The 24,766-nt window shown below is 33.0% G+C and overlaps 3 protein-coding genes across 3 annotated transcripts; 1 reads left to right on the top strand and 2 right to left on the bottom strand.

Moving 5' to 3' along the window:
* Nucleotides 1-7,232: 7,232 nt before the first annotated feature.
* On the bottom strand, nucleotides 7,233-7,941 carry LOC138884202 (uncharacterized). The gene is made up of 3 exons (XM_070165245.1): nucleotides 7,599-7,941; nucleotides 7,396-7,544; nucleotides 7,233-7,244 (listed from the first exon to the last, which is right to left on the bottom strand). Exons 1-3 carry the CDS (start codon nucleotides 7,939-7,941, stop codon nucleotides 7,233-7,235), a joined length of 504 nt encoding a protein of 167 aa, XP_070021346.1.
* A 1,413-nt stretch (nucleotides 7,942-9,354) lies between these two features.
* Nucleotides 9,355-10,143, bottom strand: LOC138884203 (uncharacterized). The gene is made up of 2 exons (XM_070165249.1): nucleotides 9,749-10,143; nucleotides 9,355-9,667 (listed from the first exon to the last, which is right to left on the bottom strand). The coding sequence occupies exons 1-2, from the start codon at nucleotides 10,141-10,143 to the stop codon at nucleotides 9,355-9,357; spliced, it is 708 nt and encodes a 235-aa protein (XP_070021350.1).
* Nucleotides 10,144-13,231: 3,088 nt separating this feature from the next.
* Nucleotides 13,232-15,606, top strand: LOC104225242 (dof zinc finger protein DOF3.2-like). The gene has a single exon (XM_009777002.2). It carries the CDS (start codon nucleotides 14,412-14,414, stop codon nucleotides 15,255-15,257), a length of 846 nt encoding a protein of 281 aa, XP_009775304.1. The 5' UTR covers nucleotides 13,232-14,411; the 3' UTR covers nucleotides 15,258-15,606.
* The last annotated feature ends 9,160 nt before the right edge of the window (nucleotides 15,607-24,766 follow it).

The raw sequence follows: 24,766 nt of genomic DNA on the forward strand, positions 1-24,766 counted from the left end.
TGGCCTTAACTCGTACCAACCGGTAAATGCCGCTTTTTTGAATCAAGTGTGTTTATGATAGAAGTCGTCTCTTGAACATGGAATATTTTATGGAAAATTGTCTTATCACCAATGATATGTTTCCGGGAAATGTTTATTGCTATTTGGTCACTAATAGAAAATTAATTACGGAAAAGGTATATATTCTCGCAAACTGGATAATATTTTAGTGAAACCTCTTGAGATTTTCCCAGGAGGTATCGAGAAGGATTTGGAATGTAATGATATCTAAAAAAAGTTCTCTATTGATTCAATTATTGTACCTAACCTTTGGGAGAGAATCGAGGGTATTAAGATTACAACAATAACAATAACAACAACAACAACAACAACAACAACAACAACAACAACAAACCCAGTAGTTTTCCACAAGTGGGGTCTGGGAGGGTAAGATATACGCAGCTTTACTCCTACCCCTGGAAAGATAGAGAGGCAGTTTCCAATAGACCATCGGCTAGAGAACGACTGAAAAAGAAAAGGTAATTGCAATAAGTAGAAATAATAGCAAGATGAAATTAGATCGAATCCAAGAATGCAGTCAAAATCTGGGTATATAGTAATAGCCATCTATGAATAAAAGATATCGTACTAACATTAATGCTAGCGAACTGAGTAAGACAAAGAGAAATGCTCGACTAACTACGAACCTTCTACCCTAATCTTTGACCTTCACACCCTCTTGTCTAGGGCCATGTCCTCATAGTCATCTCCAGTTGCGCCATGTCCCGCCTAATAACCTCTCCCCAAGACTTCTTAGGCCTACCTCTACCCCTCATGCCATCGAGGCTAACCGCTCGCACCTTCTAACTAGGGCTTCTATACTTCTCCTCTTAACATGCCCGGACCATCTCAACTTCGCCTTCCGCATATTATCTTCCACAGGGTCACTCCTATCTTTTCATGAATAACTTCATTCCTAATCTTATCCAAACAGTATACCCACACATCCACATCAACATCCTCATCTCAGCTACCTTTAGCTTCTGGGTATGAGAGTGCTTGACCAGCGATCGACGGTATTAAGATTGATAATGTAATATTTGAATGCAAGTTGAAACAATTGGCAAAAAATTAAATTAATACAAAAATGATTTACTATTAACTTTACCTCTTTTTATCGGTTAACCGAACACGTTTCCAATGAATTTATGTCATACTAACACAATCTCTTCATATTTAAACGCTGGCGCCACTAAACTAGAGGTTTTTTATTGAGTTAGAAACCTCTAGACATAGTCCCTTATCTGCGTCTAGAAATAGAAACTATAATTAACAATGACTTCATGAATTTACGCCCGTTTAACCAAAAATAGTAATTTTGGTCAAAGCTTTATTTTAGAAGAACTCGGGTTACTGATAATCAATATATAAAATGAATAAAAGAAATTGCTTTTATAATAATCAGATGTACAGAAGAAAACAAAGTAAATCAGTATATTTCGGTGATATTTCATGTCCTTACAAATGATCAATCTTCTCCTTTTATAGTTATTTCTAAGTGGTACATTTTTTTCTTCCATAATTGAGCCATTATTGTCAATTAATGGCATTTAATGACATTTATTGTAACGTTACAATCAGCAATCATATTTGATTCAATACAGATTCCTTAACATTTCTGTATTTAATGCCTAATAGTTCGTATCTATTCCTTATTTTATATCAAATTCATTCTCTTCCGTCATAAAGAGGTTCGAGCACCTGCCTTTCTTGCCTTTTATCTGAATGACTGCCTGTGCCTGTTGAAGCTCGTGCCTCTTTGATTATTCTTCATTACTTGTTCCTCTTTAACTGGTTCACTTGTCATCTTATAATGAATTCCATATATAAACTTAATTTTTTCCAATACAGATAGTCCCAACACTTGCCATTTATTCATCAATAGAATATTTGGGAAGTGGACTTTATTAAAGAGGGAATATTTGCCGCCATTTAATTTTTCCCTAGAATTGATGCTTCTACTATCTCTTCCATTTAATGTCCATGACACGTGGTGTCTCATGGTTGGCTCTGCAACCTTTCAGCGCTTTTAAGGCTTTTTTACGGCTTCACCAATTACGAAGCATCAGTTTTCATTATGACATTTCCATCATTGCACCTTTCCCTTTGACGGTTGCTTCTGACTATAAATATAACTTTTTACCCTTGTCCTTTTCAAAAAAGTTCAGAATATTCAATTCTATTCTTCTTCTTCCTCGTACTACTATGTCTTCTTCAAACCCTAACCCTTGGAGAGTTCCCATTGTTGACAACCTTTCTCTTGCTCCTATTAGAAGTAGGAGAGGAGGAAGGCTTCGTAGTTTAGGGTCTTCTTCATCACGAATCCCCTCTCTTCCTTCATCAAGTTCTACTCCTCCGTCCAGAACTAGAGGTCCCCTTTCTCAAAGGTCTTCTTCTAGAGTTAAAGAACCCCCTGAACCTCTTCGTGCACCTTTAGTAGAGGAAATAGTCCCTGCGGAACTATCTTTCTACAATGATAGAGAATCCCTTAGAAACCAATTGTCCTTTTTAGATCATGTTGATATTTATACGACTCAAATCAATGAAGGCCTGATTTCAATAGTTCGTAGAGATTGCCATTGGAGCAATGACTTTCCCATTATAATCCCTAATACGAACCAAAGAATCACCTCCTACTTAACTGGGTTTTCTTTTGTTTACACTTACCCTTTCACATTGGTTTTTAAGCCTGTTATTGACCTTGTTATACTTGAATTCTGTCGTTTTTTTGACATTTGCTTAGGTCAAATCGACCCTATTGTATGGAGGGTTGTTGCATGTTTGAGGCATTTTACCAACGTGGCTGGCGTGCCTTTTACTTTCTCTCATTTAATCCATCTCTATTCTCCTAAACTCTTTCGCCAAAGAGTCTTTACTATAGTGGCAAGAAGTAAAAGAGTTCTGTGAGTCCAGAAGACGACAAAGACCGTGGCTGATATGCCCGGTTTGTTGCTGCCCCCAGTGTTGGTTTAGTGGGTGATAAAAATGTTCTCTTCCCTGAGAAGTGGATTTTACACGTGAGTTTTCTTTTTAGTAACTTTCTCGTACCTTTTTTCCTCAATTTTGATGATCATTATTTTAATTTTCCTTCTCTTTTCTAGCAACCATGAGGGTTGTTGATAAAATTCCCAATTTCCGTGGTTGGGTAGGAAAATTATTACGTAAAACTCCGATGGACGGTAGATCTTGGAAAAATCTCTCTTATCGTTTTGGCTGGAAAGTGAAAACTCACGGTAAGAGTTTTTCTTATTTTACTCATTGTTTTCTTCAGAAATTATTTTGATCCTCCTTTTTGTCAGGATTTCCCATTCGATCCGTAAGTGTTGAGGCCGTCATAGCTTCAAGAATTTCAATAGAAAGGGCCCAAGAGATAATTTTGGGTTCTTCATCAAAAAGGAAAGCTTCTGTTGATCAAGACTCTGGGGAGGAAGAAGAACAAGATGAGGGCTCTTTGATAAAAAGGTCAAGGGCTAGAAGAAGAATTATTTCAGATGATGAAGCATCTCCCTCTCATTCTATTCCTTCAACCGAGCATGTTGATGCCTCGTTGGTGATATCTAATGATGATACTCCCACTGTTGCTCATGTTTCTACTGAATAGCTCTTTGCCCGCGGGTTTGGTAGTGAAAGGTTTGGGCCAATTTCTGATGTAGCACCCCTTGCTTCTTTTTCTACACTCGTTCCTGTGAAACCCTCTTTTCCAGTCGTGACTGTTACTGTTGCTGCTCCTCCCCAAGTTGTTTCTACTCCCCAGGCTATTTTTACTCCTTCTACAGCTCCTCCTTATTCAGTTCCTACTTCAACTATCCATCATACCGAGGTTGGTTCCTCAAGTAGAGGTGAAGCTATGAGGCAAGTTACCATTGAAGATCCCGCTAAGGATAACCTTTTGAGGAAATCAGGTCGAGCTGACGTGTGGTTGAAACCTTTGATTGGTCCAGTTGAAAGAGCTAATCTTGATGGCCACAGTTCCTTGACTTTGATGAATGATATAGTGCATGATTCTTTAAAGGTATCCCTTTTTCAAGCTTTACTTTACCTTTTTTCTATTTTCAGAGTTCTCATCTTTCCCCCTTTTTAGGTCAGTCTAATTGGCACAGAGATGATGAAGAGGGTTTCCCTCTTAGAACAATTAGTGTGTGACTACCAAATGGAGGCGGATAATTGGAAGGAACAGTTTGAAAGTCTTCAAATTGACATGGAAATATTAGAAGAGAGTAAATGTACCTTAGAGCAGCAGGTAAGGGTTTTAACTTCAGATTTGGCGGTTGAAAAGGCTTCATCAAATCAAGCAGGTAAAGACAAGAATCTTCTTGAAACCTTTTTTTCCGAGCAACTCTCCAAGGCAAATGAAGAGATCATAGAGTTGAAGGCTCTCTTAGGTAAGAAAGAACTATACGCTGGTGAACTCGTACAGACTCTAACTCAAACTCAAGAAGACCTCCAGGTATCTTCTGATAAAGTTCGTTCCTTAGAAAGTTCACATGATTCTCTTCAAACTTTTTATGATTCTGCCTTGGCTAAGAATAAGAAGCCAAAAAATAAAATTGCTGACTGCGAAAGAGATTACGAGATTCTTGAAGATAAAACCGTAATTGAAGTGAATTGGGCACTTTTAAATTCTCGCCATGATACCCTTGTTAAATTTATCCAGGAGATTTTAACTTGGAATCTGAGTTAGCCAAAATCAAAGAGACTATTGAAAAGACTCAGCAGAGCCAAGACTTTCCTTCTCCCATGGCTGAAGCTTTTGGTGATGTTGAAGATGATATGGATACCCCAATTCCTTCATGTCAAATTGAACCTGCTGCTACTGAAGACCCTGCTTTGGTTCCTTCTTCAACTCCTCAGTGACAAGTCCATGATGTGTGACTTTTTTTTCTTTTTCTTTGGTGGAATGTGGTTGCAACCCTTGGTCTTTTTTGAGGGTTTGATAACATTAAGTCCCCAGACCTTTTTCGGGGCATTTTGTTTAAGCAACTCTTAGTTTATGGCTAAGTTCATACTTAGTCTAAACTTTTTAATATTAAGAAGTTTTCGTAACTAAGTTTGAACTTTTGTCTTGCCTTTATATTTAAAGACTTATTCAAGAATTTGCACTTTTATTTTGTAAAATGCTTTCTTAATTCCATGAATGTTTTAAATCAATCATGAATTTTATAAAAGAGGACCCTTTTATATTCGACACTTAATGAAGAATACGTCTCAGCTTCATAATGGTGTTAATGTACGATAAAAGAAATAGGAATACACATGTTTTATGGAATAACCTCGACAAGTTTTTATTTGAACTTTGTTAATTTCTACCTTACATGTATTTAAGTAACTTCTATAACTTTTTTGTAACTATTTTCCTTACAACAGATTCAAAAAAAAGAAAATAACACACAGGATTTTATTTATAACTCATTTCAGTACATTGCCTTTAACCTTACTATGATAAGGTTTTTCTTTGGCCTTAGCTTGTAACTTTGCTCTTAGCTCATAACTTTGCTCTGCACTGGACTCATTCAATGAGTAAACTTTTCAGGATTGAACTTTGGTTATCTCCCAATTTTCTTTGCCTTCTTTATACATATGTCCATGTATATTATATAGTCCCCCAAGTGTTTGAGCTTTGAAGTATAAAGTTTCGAGCACTTGATTACTCCTCTTACTCGGTCCTTTTCCTGTAAAGGAATAAAACATACGGGGACTCGGAGGTACGATAATAGATGAAGACTGCTTAACCCGTATCAATTTCTATCATAATAGGTGTAACCCTAGACTGGAAATTTTAGTTTATTCCACGTGTCTTGCAGGTCGTGGTTCATCATTTAGTACGGGCTAGCTTTTTTGCCTATCATCTAAAATCGTTAGTAAAATTTTAACAATTCAAAAATAGAATTTTAAATTGAGGATACCTGACCATGGGTACTCCTTAGAAATAGTATCTCTTCATGTGAACGGCATTCCAATGTGAAGGTAATATCTTGTCATCCATTATTTCTAGTTCATATGCTCCTTTCCCTGCAATACCATGAATCTTGTAGGGTCCTTCCCAGGTTGGACTTAATTTACCTGCATTGACCGCCTTCGTGGATTCAAAAACTTTCTTGAGAACGAAGTCCCCAATCTTGAAGTATCTTAATCATGCTCTTCGATTGTAGTATTGTTCCATGACTTGCTTTTGTGCTGTCATTCTTATTAGTGCAGCTCCCCTTTTCTTTCAATTAAATCAAGGTTTATGTTCATTTCTTCTTCATTGGATTCTTCTGACGTTAGTGTATACCTCACGCTTGGCTCCCCTATTTCAACTGGAATTAAAGTTTCAGCTCCATATACTAATGAGAATAGTGTTTCTCCCGTGCTTGTTTTCGTTGTCGTGCGGTATGCCCATAGAACACTAGGTAACAGTTCTGGCCAACTGCCTTTAGCTTCTTCTAATCGCTTCTTTAAATTGTTAACAATAACTTTATTTGTTGATTTAGCTTGTCTGTTACCCACCGGATAATAAGGCGTAGATATAATCCTTTTGATTTGCCAACTTTGAAAAAATTCTGTGATTTGTGCGCCTATAAATTGCGGGCCATTATCACACACGATTTCCTTTGGTACACCGAATCGACATATGATATTTCTCCAAATAAAATCTCTGACCTTTTTTTCTCGCACCTGTTTGAATGCTCCTGCTTCCACCCATTTAGTAAAATAGTCAGTGAGTACAAGCAAGAATTTTAACGGTCCTTTTGCTTGTGGTAGTGGACCCACGATATCCATCCCCCATTTCATAAAAGTCCACGGCGCAATGACTGTATGCAACGACTCCGCTGGTTTATGCATGTTATTACCGTATCTTTGGCATTTATCACATTTAGCCACGAAATTTTCCGCTTCTTCTTCCATTTTAGGCCAATAATAACCTGCTCTGATCATGGTTCTTACCAGTGATCTTCCTCCTGCGTGAATCCCACAATGCCCCTCGTGTATTTCTCTCATTACATATTCCGTCTGAGAAGGCCCAAGGCATCTTGCTAAGGGACCACCGAACATTTTTCGATAAAGATTGCCTTGCTTTAAACAATATCGAGCAGCCTTTTTTCGAAGCGCGCGAGCTTTTTTCTTGTCTTCAGGGACGGTACCATACTACAAAAAAGCAACAATCTTGTTCCTCTAATCCTAGGTTAAGTTATTATAATTTACCTCATTTTTGTCTAGATCGAGTACTGAATGAAACAAATGAATTATGGAAGCACTTTCATTGCTTGCCACGTCTACCGCAAATGTGAAATTGGCTAGGGCATCTGCCTCGACATTTTCATCTCTTGGTATCTGCGTGACCTTCTAGGTCTAAAATTGCCTAATCAAATACCGTACCTTCTCTAAATATTGTTGCATTTGTGCTTCCCTGGCTGTATAAGTCCCCAGCATTTGGTTAACTACAAGCTTCGAATCGCTTTTGATTACAATCTGATTAATGCCGAGTTCCATTGCCAGTTCTAAACCTACAATCACAGCTTCATACCCTGCATCATTGTTAGTTATAGAATGACATTTAATGGCTTGTCAAATGGTTTCACCCGTAGGTGGTACCAAAATAATCCCTAAGCTTGTCCCCTTTACATTAGATGAGCCATCAGTAAACAAGGTCCAAATTCTCGAATTAGATCCGTTGAACACCTGTAATTCTTTTTCTGCTTCTAATTGCATTCCTTGGCTAAAATCAGCCACAAAATCTGCTAACACTTGAGACTTTATCGCGGTTCTAGGCTGGTATGTGATGTCATATTTGCTTAATTCTATAGCCCATTTGGCTAACCTACCTGAAAACTCATGCTTGTATAATATATTGCGTAATGGATAAGCAGTTACTACGGTAATAGGGTGACATTGAAAATAAGGCCTTAGTTTTCTAGATGTCATGATTAGTGCAAGTGCAAACTTTTCTAATTGAGGATACCACGTCTTCGCGTCTAATAATGATTTGCTGACATAATAAATTGGAGATTGTTTACCTTGGTCTTAATGAACTAAAACAACACTTACCGCTACCTCGGAGAAGCAAGATATATGAGCAATCATTCCCCAACCTTTGGTTTTGCGAGCAACGGCGAATTTGACAGGTATGTCTTCAAGTTTTTGAGTGCTTATTGACACTCCTCAGTCCATTCGAACTGATCTTGCTTTTTAAGAGCTGAAAAGAATTTAAAACATTTTTTTGATGATTTGAAAATAAATCTACCCAAGGCTGCAATTCTTCCTGTCAATCTCTGCACTTCTTTTTTACTTTTTCTTCAATGGCTTTAATCTACGCGGGATTTACTTCAATACCACAGTTAGAAACAAGAAAACTGAAAAACTTACCTGATTAAATGCCGAATGCACATTTCTCAGGATTTAGTTTCATTTTGAATTTTCGCAAGATCTGAAACATGTTAGACAAGTGCAATATATGGTCCCCTGGATGTTGAGTTTTGACGAGCATATCATCTATGTAGACCTCTATAGTTTTTTCTAAATGTTCTTGGAACATTTTGGCTACCAATCTTTGATACGTTGCACCAACATTTTTGAGACCAAAAGGCATTACTTTATAACAGTAAGTCCCCATGTCTGTTATAAATGAAGTTTTCTCTTCATCTAGGGGATCCATTTTGATCTGGTTGTACCCTGAATACGCATCTAAAAAGCTTAACAACCCATGTCCTGCAGTAGCATCAATTAGTTGATCTATATATGGTAATGAAAAAGAATCTTTAGGACAAGCCTTGTTAAGGTCTGTGTAATCTACACAAACTCGCTATTTATCATTCTTTTTCGGTACTACAACAGTATTGGCTAACCGATTAGGATACTTTATCTCGCGGATAGACCCAATTTTTAATAATTTTTGGACCTCATCTTGAATCACCTGATTTATGAAAGCCCTTTGCTTTCTCTATTTTTGTTTGACAGGTGGATATGATGGGTCTTCATTTAACTTATGAGTCATTACTTCCAGCGGTATTCATGTCATATCAGAATGGGACCAAGCAAAACAATCCACATTAGTTTTCAAAAATTCAATCAACTTACCTTTCATGTCATGGCTTAGGTTGGCCCCTACATAGACTTTCCTTTCAAGCCATTGTGTAATACAGCCTCCAGCTCTTCAATCGTTGTTTTGATGTTTTCATTTTCTTCTAGTTCTTGAATGGAATCGGGTCTTGAGTCCACATCTATTCGCCCTTGTTCAATTGAGGCTTGTGTTGTGGTATCCTCAACTAGATTCTGTAACTGCTATTTTTCTTCATTTCTCGTACTTGAATCTGCTACAGAGTTGATTCTCCTAGATGTCTATTGATCCGCACAGATTTGACGTATTCCCCATGGTGATGGAAGTTTAATAACTTGATGTAAGGTAGACGGAACGACATCCATCTCGTGGATCCATGGTCTCCCGAGAATCATATTGTAAGCCATCTCCATCTCTACCACCTGAAACTTTGTATCTTTGATAACCCCTTCTGCAAATGTAGTAAGTGTTATCTCCCCTTTCGTCATAACGCTGGAATTGTCGAATCCAGACAAAGTATGCGCCTTTGGTACTAGTTTTTCTTCAACTTGCATCTCATGCAGTACTCTTAGCAGAATAATGTTCACAGAACTCCTTGGATCAATCAAAACTTATTTCACATTAGTATCATGTACAATTAGAGATATTACCAGTGCATCGTTGTGTGGAGTTAACATATCATCCACATCTGCATCATCAAACGTAATGCTTTCTTCCTCTAAGACATGTTGCACCCGCTTCCCATGGGTAATTGTGACTTTGGAAACTTTATTGGCTGCTGTGTACATTACACCATTGATTTCTTCGCCCCCGCTTATAACATTAACGGTCCTTTTGGGAGAAGGAGGTTTAGGGGGCTCCTGACTGTTCTTCGTGTATTGTTGCTTATCTTTCTCACTGAATAATTCAGTGAGATACCCTTGCTTTAATAGATGATCAACTTCGCCTTGTAGCAATCTGCAGTCTACCGTTTTATGACCATGATCGTTTTGAAATTCGCACCAGTGATCAGAATTGCGCCTGTTTGGATTTGATCTCATTTTCTTTGGCCAACGCACCTTATCGCCCATGCCTCTTAACACCTCTACCAATTCTGAAGTACTAACATTGAAATTTTAACCGCCAAATCTTGCCTTCAAGTTCCTATCATTATCTCGAATTTCCCATGAGTTTCGATCATTCCCAAATCTCGATGACGAACCCGACTCTCTATTTCTTAATCTATGATCGTACCTTGAATTATCCTGCTTTGATCATGAGTCTTTTCCTGCTGGGCCTATATATGGTTCGTACCTATTTTTACCGGACCTTTTTTTCGTTTTCTGAACATCTCGAACTCACCTTCTCCTCTTTCTGAGATCGGGAGATAGTGTCTTCTTCTATCCTCAGCTTCGTGTTGTATCTGTTGTAAACGTCGTTCCAGGTTGTTGCTGGAAATTTACGCAGACTTTCCTTGAGCCGTCTCGTGACTTCTAAACTTTACTCATTCAAGTTACTGGCAAAAGCCATAGCTGCCCAATTATCTGGTATGCATGGTAACATCATTCTTTCACGCTGAAACCTATCAACAAATTCCCTAAGCAACTCTGAATCTCCTTGCTTGATTTTGAAAATATCCTCCATTCTCTTTTCAACTTTTTGAACTCCCGAATGTGCTTTGATAAAAGAATCTACAAGCTCAGCAAAAGAATTTATAGAATTTTCGGGTAAAAAGGAATACCATGTTAATGCACCCTTGGTGAGTGTTTCACCAAATTTTTTTACCAACACTGATTTAATTTCTTGTTTGGTTAAATTGTTTCCCTTCACACCAGTTGTGAATGCAGTCATGTGGTCTCGTGGATCAGTTGTGCCATCATACTTTGGAATATCAGGTATTTTGAACTTCTTCGGGATTGGCACCGGAGCTGCACTAGGCTTCCATGGTTGTTGTGAGTACTTATCCATGTCTATTCCTTTGATTACAGGTGGTACTCCATGTATTTGCTCTATATGGTCGCTTTGCTCCTTGAGCTGCTTCTGCAAGGTTAGAACTAAACTTTGTAAATCAGAATTAACTATGTTACCTGGCTCGCCATCGCGAGACTCGCTTGGAGTTCCACTAGTGCCTCAGTTAACGAGCCTGGAACGTGGGTTTTCCAAAGTATTCTGATTCGGAGTTGGTGTTGGTGGTGCAATTGGCAATTGGCTGGTAAAAGCTTGGAGGGCATTGCTAACTTGTTGAGCAATGAGATTTTTTAAGGCACCATCAAGTGCTTGTTCGTTTGCAACCCTATTATTTGTTTCAGATCCATCTGGAGTTCCTTCTCGTGACTGACGTTGTGAATCACGCGGTGAGGGAAGTGGTGTCCTATCACCCGCATCATTCTCCTGATGTTGAGTATCTTGGTTGTTGTCGTTGTTATTCGACATGGTAAGTTTTGATGAAAGAATTGATTAAGAAAGTAAACGATTATCAGATTCCCGACAACGGAACCAATTTGTTTAACCAAAAATAGTAATTTCGGTCAAAGCTTTATTTTAGAAGAACTCGGGTTACTAATAATCAATATATAAAATGAATAAAAGAAATTGGTTTTTATAATAATCAAATGAACAGAAGAAAACAAAGTAAACCAGTATATTTTGATGATATTTCGTATCCTTACAAATGATCAATCTTCTTTTTTATATAGCTATTTCTAAGTGGTACGTTTCGTTTCTTCCATAATTGAGCCACTATTGTCAATTAATGGCATTTAATGACATTTATTGTAACGTTACAATAAGCAATCATATTTGATTCAATACAGATTCCTTAATGTTTCTGTATTTAATGCTCAATAGTTCGTATCTATTCCTTATTTTCTATCAGATTCATTCTCTTCCGTCATAAAGAGGTTCGAGCACCTGCCTTCCTTGCCTTTTATCTGAATGATTGTCCGTGCCTATTGAAGCTCGTGTCTCTTTGATTATTCTTCATCACTTGTTCCTCTTTAACTGGTCCACGTGTCATGACGTGTCATCTTATAATGAATTTCATATATAAACTTAATTTTTCTAAATAGAATGCCTACCGTAAGCTTCAATGATTTATTGAAAATACACCGTAGGTATAAGTAGAAGAGTAGGTTTCAATATTTTAGCATTTGTCTCATCAAAGTTGGAAAACCATCTAAATATATATAGGAGTATGGGTGTGTGGTCAGGGAGCAGTTGTAATTTCCATAGCACATCCATAGGTCCTCCAAGAATATAGCACGATGCCGTACGTCACGTGACATATCACGTGCCTCACCTAAGCAGCAAACTGCCTAGGGGCTGGGCTGGCTTCTTTCATTTCGAGACTGTTTTATGGCACAGTTGGCCCAATTCGGCACCGTAATGTTAGGTAAAACATCGTCTCTATTGTGTATGTTTGGCTGGGTGACGAATGCATCACCTTACAGTTACCGTATAGATTTAAATTGTATACATTGATGGTATATAAATATTAAAACGATCAAATAATTGATAGATATAATACTGTAGATTAACTAATAGATTCAATGTAGCCTCTATCTTTATTTCATTCACGGGCAGTTTTATAATTAATAAAATGATAAAATCTGCTATGACAAATTAATCTACAATAATTGTGTTAAAATCCTTTAAATTATCAGCAGGGGTATCACTTAAATATATTATATTTATACTAGTAAGATCATAAATTGTTGCATGGAACATTTATATGATTATCAAAACAGAATAGTCGACTAAAAATATATACTTATAGGCGTTTGGACATAAAAATTATAATTTTTGAAGTAAAAAAATAGTATTTGGATTAAAATTAAAAAATATTATTAAAATTATGTTTGAATACCCATTTTACTTGAAAAAATATTATAATTTTGTGGGGGAGGGGGGAGGGGAACCACTCACAAAACTCATTTACGAAAAATTGAGGTTTTGATTTTTATGAACAAACGGGCCTTAGTACTTGGAAAGAAACTCTTTACAGATGAGCAAAACTTTTCAGTTTTCCGTAAGTTAATATATCTAAAAATAATTTTTGTGCCATTCTACACTTTTTTTGTGTGTGGTTTGGGGAGGGGGGTGGGGGGAGGGCGGAATTCTTGTCAAGTCAATTGAGTTGCCAATTTCAGTGTCTATAGTCTTATGAACCATGGACGTGGGTATACCAGTCTTTTTCAATAAGCATGAAGATGTCAGAGTTATTATGTTTAAGAGAGACAATGAAATGAAAAACTAAAAGTAGAGAGAGAAAGAATAAAAAATGAGTAATAAGCTGATTAGTCTGACACATCTAACACAACCCATTTGACACCAGTTGACAACCGCAACCCTCCACCTCCTGCCGGCAGCTCTCCGCCACCGCCGCCGTCTTCTCATCAACCCCTTCCTTCTTAAATATTCCTTAGTGGTCCACAAAAAATACAACACCTATGATCACCTATTACTAGCTAGACCCCTAGCTAACTACTTTCAAAGTGTTAATGACTTGTCCATTAATTCTTTCTCTCTCGAGTTTACTTTTGATGATAACAGTACAGTACGTAGAAGCCTATTGAGAAGCAAATTTTTTGTCCTTATTGCCAATTTCTTGTCTGCTCAGAGTTTGTTGAACTGAAAATTATGGCTTCTTTTTCTTTATTTGTTGAGACGAGATTAAACAGAGAAACAGAACATTAAACCTTACCTCCTTGGTCCCATCTCAGTATTCTTCTCACTTTAACTGAACATTCATATGTAGACACGCACGCGACTCTCTTCCACCACCCCCCCCCCCCCCCCAAACAACAAATTAACCCCAAATTCTTTTTTCTAACTTCTCTAAGCTAAAGTAAAGACTTATAAAGCTTATTTGCCAGACTTTGTCTTCGTGCAACGTCCGTACACAAAAGTCCATCTCTTCTACTCATATTTTTCATTATAGTCCTCCCTCAACTTTTTCTCTAGACTAATCTCAAGAGAACCAGAAGAAGCCAGGTGGTGGTTATTTGATTCTTTGCCTCATTCACAAGTGGTGTAATCTACCAAGATTGTGTTTGATTTTGTGGGATTTGTATTTGTATAGAGATATTTCATTTCTTCAATTTAAGTTGCTTATAGATGAGATGATCCCAAATGAAGCATAATCTTCTTGTTGACTAGAAGTTTGAGATTTAATTTCAATCATATCTCTAGGGTTGACACAGTTGAGCTTTTTGACTTGCATGCAGTTAATAAATCTCCCAACCAAAAAAAAATCTGATTTTTTATTCTGTAGTGAGATTAGGATTGAAGAAGTTATTTCAGAAAAACAGTATAAAACCTCTAGAAAGTTTCTTTTTCATCAGTACGGAAAAAGTTGGTAATGGAGCAAGGAAGATCTGGAGGAGAGAGTGATCGGAATCAGCAACGAAAAATGAAAATGCCGGAAAACCTCTCAGCGGTGGCACCACCGCCGCAGCCACCGCCGCAGAAATGCCCTCGTTGTGATTCAAACAACACTAAGTTTTGCTACTACAACAACTACAGTTTGACTCAGCCACGGTATTTCTGCAAGACCTGTAGGAGGTATTGGACTCAAGGTGGAACCCTAAGGAATGTCCCCGTCGGCGGTGGTCGCCGGAAAGGAAAATGCACGACGAGAGGCGGCGGCGGTTCATCTTCCTCATCAGCCGGTGAAAGCTCATCAAGATCTTCTCAAGGCGCTCAGCTTCCACCGGTAGTAGCCTTAAATATGACAACCAATTTGTCAGCAGCAGCTGCTTTTTTCTCAGGTAACAGTATTTCAAGATCTCAGCCTCTGAATTCATTGTATTCTAGCGGTGGATTTCTGCCTTCTTTAGCTGCCATGCAATCACAAGGTGTCAACCAACCCAGTAATAGCCCATTTGGTGGTACTAGTAATACAGTACTGTTGCAAGGTTTCCATAATCTTCCTAAGGAGCCACAACAAAGTGGTTTTTACCAAATGGTCAATAAAGAAAAGTCTAATGAATCATCCTTTTACCTATCTGATCAAACCCTGCAATTTCAACCTACAAGGCCTATGGGTTCTTGGACACAGAGGTTCATCAACAACAACATGGATTCTTGGAACAGCTCCGCCGGCAGCAGCAGCGGCAGCGGAGGAGCTACCAACAGCACCACCGCTGGTTCATCTCTCAGCCCTAATCAGTGGCCTGATATGCCGGGGTTCGGCCCATCTCCATGAGATTTTAGGGTTTCTTTGGCTTTTGGTTTTTTACATACTGAATTATTAGTGTTTCCATCATATTTTCTTGATTGAATATTGGGCTTTTGGGGGTACTGAGTTGATCAATCTTCATCCCAAGGAAATGAATGGATCGGAAGAAGTTTTTTAACGGTATGGTATTTAATTTTCTACGTTTTTATTTCTTGTAAAACGCAGAAAATATAATGTATGTGGAGACATGAACAAAAATAGGGTTGGCTTGCTAGCTAAAATTGTTGTATGATATTTACCTTCTTATAGAGAATTTGTGGATTGGGTTAGGTTTGTATTTTTGAAACTTTTGATCAAAAGTTAAATGTGTTTTGTATGTTAGCTTATCTTTTTCTCTTCTTTTTTGTTGCTTTAATTCAGCTTTATTAATGTGCTACACTATCAGTTAGTTAAAAAAGCAAAAAGAAACTTGCTTGTTCGCTTTGCTTATTTGTTATTTAGAGTTAATAGAGTGTGAAAAAGTCTACAAAAGATAACTACGATGTGTAAAGAGAGAATTTTATGCATGGAGAGATTGAGTGGTGATCTCATCTCTTGGCAAAAAGTGACAGACAAGAATTTCCCTTTCTTCTTCTTCTTCTTCTTCTTTTTGTGTATATATGCCCTCCTAATTCTAGACCTTCAATTTTTTTATTCTCTTACCCAAATCTCTATATCGAGACATGTGTAGCTTGTTCTCTCTAGACATCAAATGGATTTTTGGGAAGTGGAAATAGAATTTACATTAAGTGACTTTTGGGAAGTGCACTTAATTAGTTGAGAACTGAGATATTACATTAATTTGTGGTTTTAATGTGGCAATTGGCAAGTTTTAATTCCTAAGATCTTTAGCTGCGGCTATATTCTGCATAAATTTGGCATATTGGCATACCCTAGTTGAATAGTTAGGAGTAATTAGTATAGTTAACGAGTAGTACTGGTTTGACTGAATATTAAATTTGTACTCTTTTCATAATGGCATGATGAATTGAAAGCAACACGCACACATTCCCTTTTGAAAAGGCAAATAATCAAATGGATTTGGTAGATATGGGAGGAAGAGGGTGGGCATACCTGAACCAAAAATTAAAGTTGGACACGTCCGATATGCACCTTTGTTTAAATTTTTTATGTTGTCCTAAGTATAAATTAAGTTTAATTAATTAATATAGTTTGTTTCCTGGTACATGAATAAACAAACATAAAGTAAAATTCTTTTTCCCTGTGGAGGGGTTACGGTTTTCGAGCAAAGCATATCTTTTGTCTGCCATGGGTTTAGATCTTCCTCAGAGAATATTGGCAGGTTGGAAATGAAATCTCTTGGGTCTTAGACTTCCCTATGGGATGATCAATCTGTCTGTTGGGAGAATAACCCTCATTTTCCTAATTCTTTTAGTTTTACGATAGTTCTCTGACTGACCACTATGGTTTCTTCGTTCGAGGATGATTATACTTTGTCATTAGTTATTACTAATTTACTACTTCCTCTATTCTAAGTAAACTGTTTCAATTAATTTGAATCACAATATATATTTTTTATGTTAATTTGGCTATGGATGATTTTTTGTATATTTTTAAAATAAAAATTATATAGTTGCAAAACTATGTGAAAAGTAGGAGTCAACATAGCCTAAGATTCAATAAAAAAATTTAGAAATATTTTGGAAAATCATAATTCAAGAAAAACTTATTAACTCCTCAAATAGTTATACCTTAACAGAAAATGGGAAGGACGGAGTAATTTTTAATGTTATAAATTAGAGGTGATTTTATAGAAATACTCTACTATTCCCGGTTGCTATAAAGTAGGATGGTATTACAGTATTGCACTATCTGTTCAATTTGCTTTAACAAAAGAGTTCATATTATTGAAAGATATTTGTGGAAAACAAATTTGAAGAATATGATGTCTCCAAATAAAGTCGATGGGACTTGTTAGAATTGAAAGACTATTCTTGATTAGGTTTATAAAGGAACAATAAGTTCTGAATTGTTTCTGGAAACAAAATGTTCGATGTGGCATATTAATGTTGAAAAGTCAACAACATTGATTGCTACGAGTTCTAATGCAATTATAAATAAGACTGGTGTATTTGGCCGTTCTTTGCGCGGTTATAAAATTATTTTTCACGTGCAAAATTTATAAAATTAGAATGTAGTGATAATTCCTTTGAAATTATTTTTGTCATGGTTGTCATATAACTACTTCAAATAAAAAGTGCTTTCACTTTTTATGAATGTGTTTGCATATATAGATAGATGTTTATGTATATTAAAATATACTCCCTCTGTTTCATTTTATGTGAATCTATTACTATTTGAAAGTCCAATAAATTTATTTTTGAAAGCCCAATAAATTTATCTTTGAGCACATTTTTAGAAATACTTCATAAATATTATGAGTTATTAACTATTGTGATTTATAGTACTTTAGTTTCTGCATACGGAAATTTTATTTTTAAATTTATTGAAAATTCTATATCCAAATTCACAATAAAAATTAGTCAGTTTATCCCTCATACTCCGAAAAGGTTTACATTTTAACTTCTTTTTTATAGTTATTAGTACCTTTTATAATTTTTTCTTATTTTTTAAATAAAACATGAGGTAGTAAGAGAAAAAAGATAAATAAAGTAATTGAAACCTACCATATATGAAACAAACCATATGAAATATTCTTCTCAAATTAAGTTCCAATTTCGGCCCAAAATTCCCTTTCCTTCCCTTTTCTATGTTTTCTATTTCTCTTTCCTTTTCCATTTGTTTGTTCTTATTTTTCTTTGCCTCCCCTTAATCTCTTCTTAATTTTATGCAAAATTTCCAAAACTACAAAATCAAATAATTTGAATTAATAAAAGCTAATACCGGGATAAAATAATTGAAGTAAAAAAATGTTATTGTCGTAATAAAAAATAACTTGCCGCTAGAGAATTATCCTTTTGGTGATCATATTTATGGTCATGATATAAAAGAAAGAGGAGTTGTATACCTTTGGCTAAGAAACAATTTTGACTTCTGAGTGGGACTTTGCTCCATAGTTGTTGCAATCATATTTTAGTTGCTGCAACCGGAAAAGTGCAACTGAGAAATATAGTAGAAACGTTGATGACAACCCCGACAACACAAAATCATTGTATTTAAGTGAATCTGCATGAAAATAAAGATAAAGTAAAGTAAATTTTGTTGATTAATTAGAAGTTGTCGACCAAAATAAGTGAGAAAGAGTTTCACCTAATACAACCTTGTTAGCAATTTGTTCCAAACGATCTAGGAGGGAGGTGCATCTACCACCGAGATGGCAATGGACACCAGATAAATTACGTAACAAATTCAATAAGCAATCATAGTATGAGGATAAAAGTTTGAAACGATTGAAGAACACGTAGATGAATAGAATATTTAATAATTAAAGAAAACGATTATAAGAGAAATTTCGTAGAGAGATAACGAAAAGGTGGGAATTTAAATGAACAGTTTCTTCTAAGAATGAGGAAGGTCATGAAACGGTTGGAAACAGTCATGTTTGTATGTTTCGTTTTCAATGTCTTCTCCTTTAATGTATTAGTATTAGTACTCGTGCGATGCGCGGACACAAATTATGTTAAACTGTGATGTTGGTTATTTGAATCATGTGCAAATAACCTTAAAATATAAACCTCTCAGATAAAAATTATATAACATTAGATATTAATTATGAAGTAGGATATGAAATTATTGTTCAAATCTCGTAGTGCACAACCTATTTTGTTTTTTATTTGTAGCAACCTAACTACTTGATTTTAGTACTTGCACTTCGTTTTGCTGTCAGTATCAAAGAATACTAAACATATCATGTTGCGATCTGTCTTGTTTGAGCACATTAGATCATATTATTTTAACAAACTTCTTACTATCACTTTGTTTTTATCTAAAAGTTAAATATGTTTTATTCATCACATTATTTTTATGCAAATTCTTTTTATTATTATTTTTTCTTATAGTTATTGTATTATTTATTATTTAAAATTATTTTACTATCATATAATTTTTTATTATCTTAATTAATATCTTTCTTATTATTCTTTTAATAGTCTTTAATAACTATAAATATTTTATTCTTGAAATTTGGTATATTTTTATGCATTCAATTTTTTTAATCATTTAAACTTGTTGTAATATTTTTAAATATAATTAAATTTTTTAATTTATTTATATTTAAATTAATTTAATGTATAAGTATCCTCACACTATCTCTATTGTTTTACTACATTCTCTTCCCTACTATAAATTTTAATTATTTTTATATTAATTTTTTACCTTTAACCAGAATAATATCATATTTTATTTTAAATTGTAAAATTGAATTAGTCTAAAATATTAATACATATATTTGATGATTATGTTACAAATATATTGAGTTCTCTTATAACTATTTTTGTATTAGATGCAGTTATTTTATTTTTTTTAACTTTAAGATACAAATTTAATTTTTAATTTTCATTAGTAAAATTACCTATATTAGAAAGTTATTTATATTATTAAAATTTTATTTTAATCATAGAAAAATAATTTCTTAATTGTTTGAACATATTATATATATGTAGTAATATGTTTATTGTCATTTTATTTCTTTACATAATATTTTAAAAAATAAAAACTTATGAAATAAAAAAAATCTCATCTCAAATTCAAATAATTCTTATCATTCTATTTTCTAAATTGGACCGCATTTTTAAAATATTATACTATATATTCAAACTTAAACTAACTGCACTCAATTCAGATATTAATCATAAAAAAATATTTTCTTTGTTGTTTGAACACATTATATGTTAATGTTATAGTAATATTTTCATTATCATTTTATTTCTTACGTAAATTTTCTTTCTTTTTTAGATCTAATACAAATTTAATCTTTAATTTTTATTAGTAAAATTACCTATATTAGAAATTTATTTTCTATTTTAATATTTTTTTCATAAATAAGACTTCAATTTCGTGATATTATCCATAGTTTGGACATTTTAATCGTAGTTTTAACAAATTTCTAATTTCAAATTCAAATAGCCTTTCCCTTTCATTTCTAATAATAATTTTTTAATAGTTTTGCTAATTTTTAATCTAATATATAGTCTTATTACGTTTTATGTGGCTTTTCATTAACTTATAATTTTTTTAATATCATTATAATCTACTATTCTTTAATATAATATAGATAAATATATAATTTCTAATCATAAAATAAATATTTATTTTGTTTTAAAAATATTGCTCGAAAATTTTAAATTATTTAAATTTTAATAAGATTTTAAGCATTGTATATTTAATTTATTTTATTTTTTAAACTTATGATTTATAAATATCTCATATTATCTCTAATTTATTTCTATTATTCAATATTTTTAGTTTTTGATTTTATCCATTAGACTTGAGTTACGTGGACTTATCCATATTATGAATTTTCTTATTATAATATAAAAAACTTTCCCATCTCAAATTTAAATAAGTTTTACCCTTCTTCTCTATGATAAAAAATCTGAATTTTTATTTTTTCTCTATTTATTATTTATTTTTGATATTATATTATTAAATACCTAATATTATTACATTGTCATGTGGATTTTTATTAGCTTGTTTGAATTTAATATTTATTTCTACTACATTCATTCTAATATAATATAGATAAAAATTAAAAAACTTTCTCAAATTCAAATAAGTTTTATTATTCTATTTTCTATATTTGACTACATTTTTAAAGAATTATGTTATACTTTCAAACTTAAACTTACTGTACTCAATTCAAATATTAATAAAAAAATATTTTCTTAATTGTTTGAACACATTATATCTGAATATTGTAGTAATATTTACGTATAAAATATTTGTTTGCCCGATTTATCAATATTAATATGACTTTATTATTCTTATTTTTAAAATATTTTTTTACTGATTATTTAAGTTTTTTCTTACCTTATAAATAATTTATATACTTTATTTAAGATCTTATTTTGCTGCTTGAATTTATTTAATTTTTAAACTCAATATATCTTTAATAACTTAAGTAAATTTTAATTTTATTTTATATTTTAACTTACTCTAATGTTTAAATAGTCGTAGGTTATCTCAATTACGTCTTTCTATATTTTTTTTATTTTTTTCGTTTAGAATTTTTAATTAATTTTTACCTCCATATCTCTAGCTAATAAAAAAAATAATCTATGGGTGAATCAATATAGATTAAATATACTTATAAATATAAATTTAAATGTAGATATATAGATTAAATTTGTCTAAGATCTATTTAGATTAAGTATAAGATTCATTAACTACTTCCATTAATTATGTTTCCATTTATGATTCAAATTTTTAATGTTGTCTTTAAATTGCGAAGTGGCTTCTTTTTAGCTTGTCACTTGGCTTAACCACATGCTTCACTACTCTCCTTTTAATATAATATAGATTAGGAACTTTTTAAAATTTTAAACAAAATAAATAGTAAAATTGAAACAAAAAACCAAAAAAATGAGATAATAGATAAATACATTTTCTGGACTATGAGAGGTACCATGTCAGCACTCTTTGTCCATCTTTTATATATCTATATAGATGTTTAAAAAGTTTTAAAATGTTACTTCTCTATTCCATTTTATCTAACTAGTTTTTGGAACGCGCGTGTGCCCCATCTCAATGAGTATAATTTTTTTTGGCAAAATCAGAGTCTCGTTTCAAAATTTCTTCGATAGTGCGAAGACTCTATGCGTATTCACACCGAGACCGATCCTTACTATCAATTCTTTGATCAATGAAACTGGCGAACAAATTAAATATCCTTTTTACCCTTTAGAAATAGAGTTCACACTAAACAAAAAAGTTATTAATTATTCGCCTAATATTTAAAATTATAAAATATACTATAACTTTATTATTAGTAGTAAATCTTTTCTTATTTGAACTTTATAAAAAGTCCTAATATTTAGGACTTTAAATTCAAGTAAAATTTGCTTTCCATAAATTATTTACTTTTTAAATTAATGAGATTTAATTTACACGTAACCCTAAATTTTGAGAATATTGCTTCCTTGTTAGTATTTGTTTATTTTTTATTTTGTAACAGTTAGAACGATTGTTTTCTATTAAATAATTATTCTTTGATATGAGAAAACAAATTAAAATGACTATTTTGTCTAGTATGAAATCTATTTTTAAAGGATAAAAAAGACAAATGACATTTAATTAAGGGTTTTCGTGCCTTTAATATAGTACTAGTCTTAGCGTACGCGCGTTGCGCGTGTCCCTCGTATTAATAAAAATTAAATTTTATAAATAAAACAAATATTATTCAAAAGATATGTTTGTGTTATAATATAAAATTAACAAAAATTTACAAGCTCCAAAATAATAAATATTAATCATATTTAGGGGTTTGATCTAGTCTAATAGTTCTTCCTTCAGTTGTTTCTCTTGCTTGCTTTATTATATAAAAAGGTCATAGGAGTAGCATTTGATTGAAAGGTAAAAAAAATCGTTCAACTTTACTTGAGGACTTGGGTCCGTGCATTACATTTATATTTTGTGTTACTTATTATAAAATTTATGTAAGATGGTTTACCGATAAATTTTTTTTACCTTTACTTATTTTATGGTACTGCAAAAGCTGTAACCTTATTCTATTGATAACTTAGTAATCACATAGGCATCCGAACTCGATTGTTATTAATAGTTATTATAATTTTTTTGCTCGATTATTATCTTATTTTAACTATAATTTCTTTCTAAAGTACTTTTTTTTACACGCGACCAATTACATATACATATGTCCTTTTTCTAATCCTATTTATGTGTATAAAATATATATTGATCAACTTATTTTACCATTTAAAATAATATCACGATTAAAAAAGATTATCATTTGATTATTTCTTAATATTTAGACAATAAAAATGGACAAATATCATGAGTATACTTCAAATTCTACGTCCTTATTTTTAAAAGAAAATAGAACGTCCCAATTGCTTTTTAAAGTCTAAATTCATGCCACCTCATTAATATTTTTATTTTTTTAAATCAAAACTATGACTTACGTGCACTATTTCTTACATGCCCTTTTAAATATTAGGCATATAATTGCTGGATCAATTAGTTACTTTAATTTTACTTAAAACACACGTTAATTTGCTCCTTTTTTCCCAAAGAATATATGTCCATGAAAGTAACATGTAAGAATTATAATTTTGTAACATATATAGTTCAAATAAGGAAAAAATTTAAGTTAGGTAAAAATTTAATTGACTTTAAAGTCCTAAATTTTAGGATTTCCTACCTAGTTCAAATAGAAAATAATTTAATAATAAAAATTTAGTCGATTTCAAACTTTTAAATATTAGGAGCATAATTAAATGATTGTTTTGTTTAGTATAAACTCTATTTTTAAAGGGTAAAAAAGGCGAACGACATTTCACTAAGGGCCTTCGTGCTTTTAATATAGTATAGACATAGATACTATTAAATTAGACAAAAAAAATTAAAGATTTTTTGATTTATATGTATGTATATAGTCGTAGAACAAAATAAAGATAATACCTTTAAAGTCAGTTTTGACGAAAAAATATCACAGCATGGCTTAAATTAGATTTGAATTTTAAATACTTGTTAACGCGGTATAAATAAATTTATTAGTAGATTTATGTCAAATATTTTGTAAAGTTAAAGTAAAAACTATATTTCACAACTCGGAGCAAATTTGAGTATTTTCTTAATCGATATTCAGCGAACTTTTTGAAATATTTTGTTGGAAATTAAACCAAGATTAATTAGTATTTTTAAGTTGTCTAGGATTTGATATTTGGTAATTTATTTAATTCATGTCTTATTAGGATTTGTTTACTAATTTTATATCAGATATGTTTTATGTGCCGAGTCTTCATCGTAATTTATTGAGCTTGGGGCAACTATCAGAAAAGGGGTATGATTTGCGTTTTAAGTATAGGATTGGCACAATTAGTGATGATAAATTTGGAATAATTGCAAAGTTTAATATGAACAATAGTCGTTTGTGGCCTCTTTATCTCAATAGTGATGATTTACCTTGCTTTAGTTCTATAAACTGTGATGATACTTGGTTGTGGCATCTACGTCTTGGGCATTTGAATTTTGGAAGTTTGAAATTTCTTGCAAGAAAGAATTTGGTTGATGGTTTGCCTTCTATTGATTTTCCTAACAAGAAGTGTGAGTCGTGTATTTTGGGAAAGAAGTACAGAGAACCTTTTCAGAAAGGCAAGGCCTGGAGAGCTAATGCACCATTGCAGTTAATTCATTCAGATTTGTGCTCAGTTGAAGTTTCTTCTAATGGTGGTAGTAAGTACTTTATTACTTTCATTAATGATTTTAGCCGAAAGACTTGGGTATATTTTTTGAAAAATAAATCTGATGCATGTGATATCTTAAGAGCTTCAAAGTTTATGTGGAGAAGCAAAGTTGGTGTTTTATTAAAATATTGAGGACTGATATGGGGACTGAAT

This window comes from Nicotiana sylvestris, chromosome 2 (genome assembly GCF_000393655.2).
Source record: "Nicotiana sylvestris chromosome 2, ASM39365v2, whole genome shotgun sequence".
NCBI classification, from domain to species: Eukaryota; Viridiplantae; Streptophyta; class Magnoliopsida; order Solanales; family Solanaceae; genus Nicotiana; species Nicotiana sylvestris.

Excerpts from the sequence above, each read along its gene's own strand:
- LOC138884202 (XM_070165245.1), bottom strand. The coding sequence starts at position 7,941 with ATGACATCTAGAAAACTAAGGCCTTATTTTCAATGTCACCCTATTACC. Across the intron at positions 7,545-7,598 it reads TATTTTGGTACCACCTACGG|GGTATGAAGCTGTGATTGTA; the intron begins GTGAAACCATTT and ends ACAATGATGCAG.
- LOC138884203 (XM_070165249.1), bottom strand. The coding sequence starts at position 10,143 with ATGGGCGATAAGGTGCGTTGGCCAAAGAAAATGAGATCAAATCCAAAC. Across the intron at positions 9,668-9,748 it reads GATGCAGATGTGGATGATAT|GAGTTCTGTGAACATTATTC; the intron begins GTTAACTCCACA and ends GATTGATCCAAG.
- LOC104225242 (XM_009777002.2), top strand. The coding sequence starts at position 14,412 with ATGGAGCAAGGAAGATCTGGAGGAGAGAGTGATCGGAATCAGCAACGA.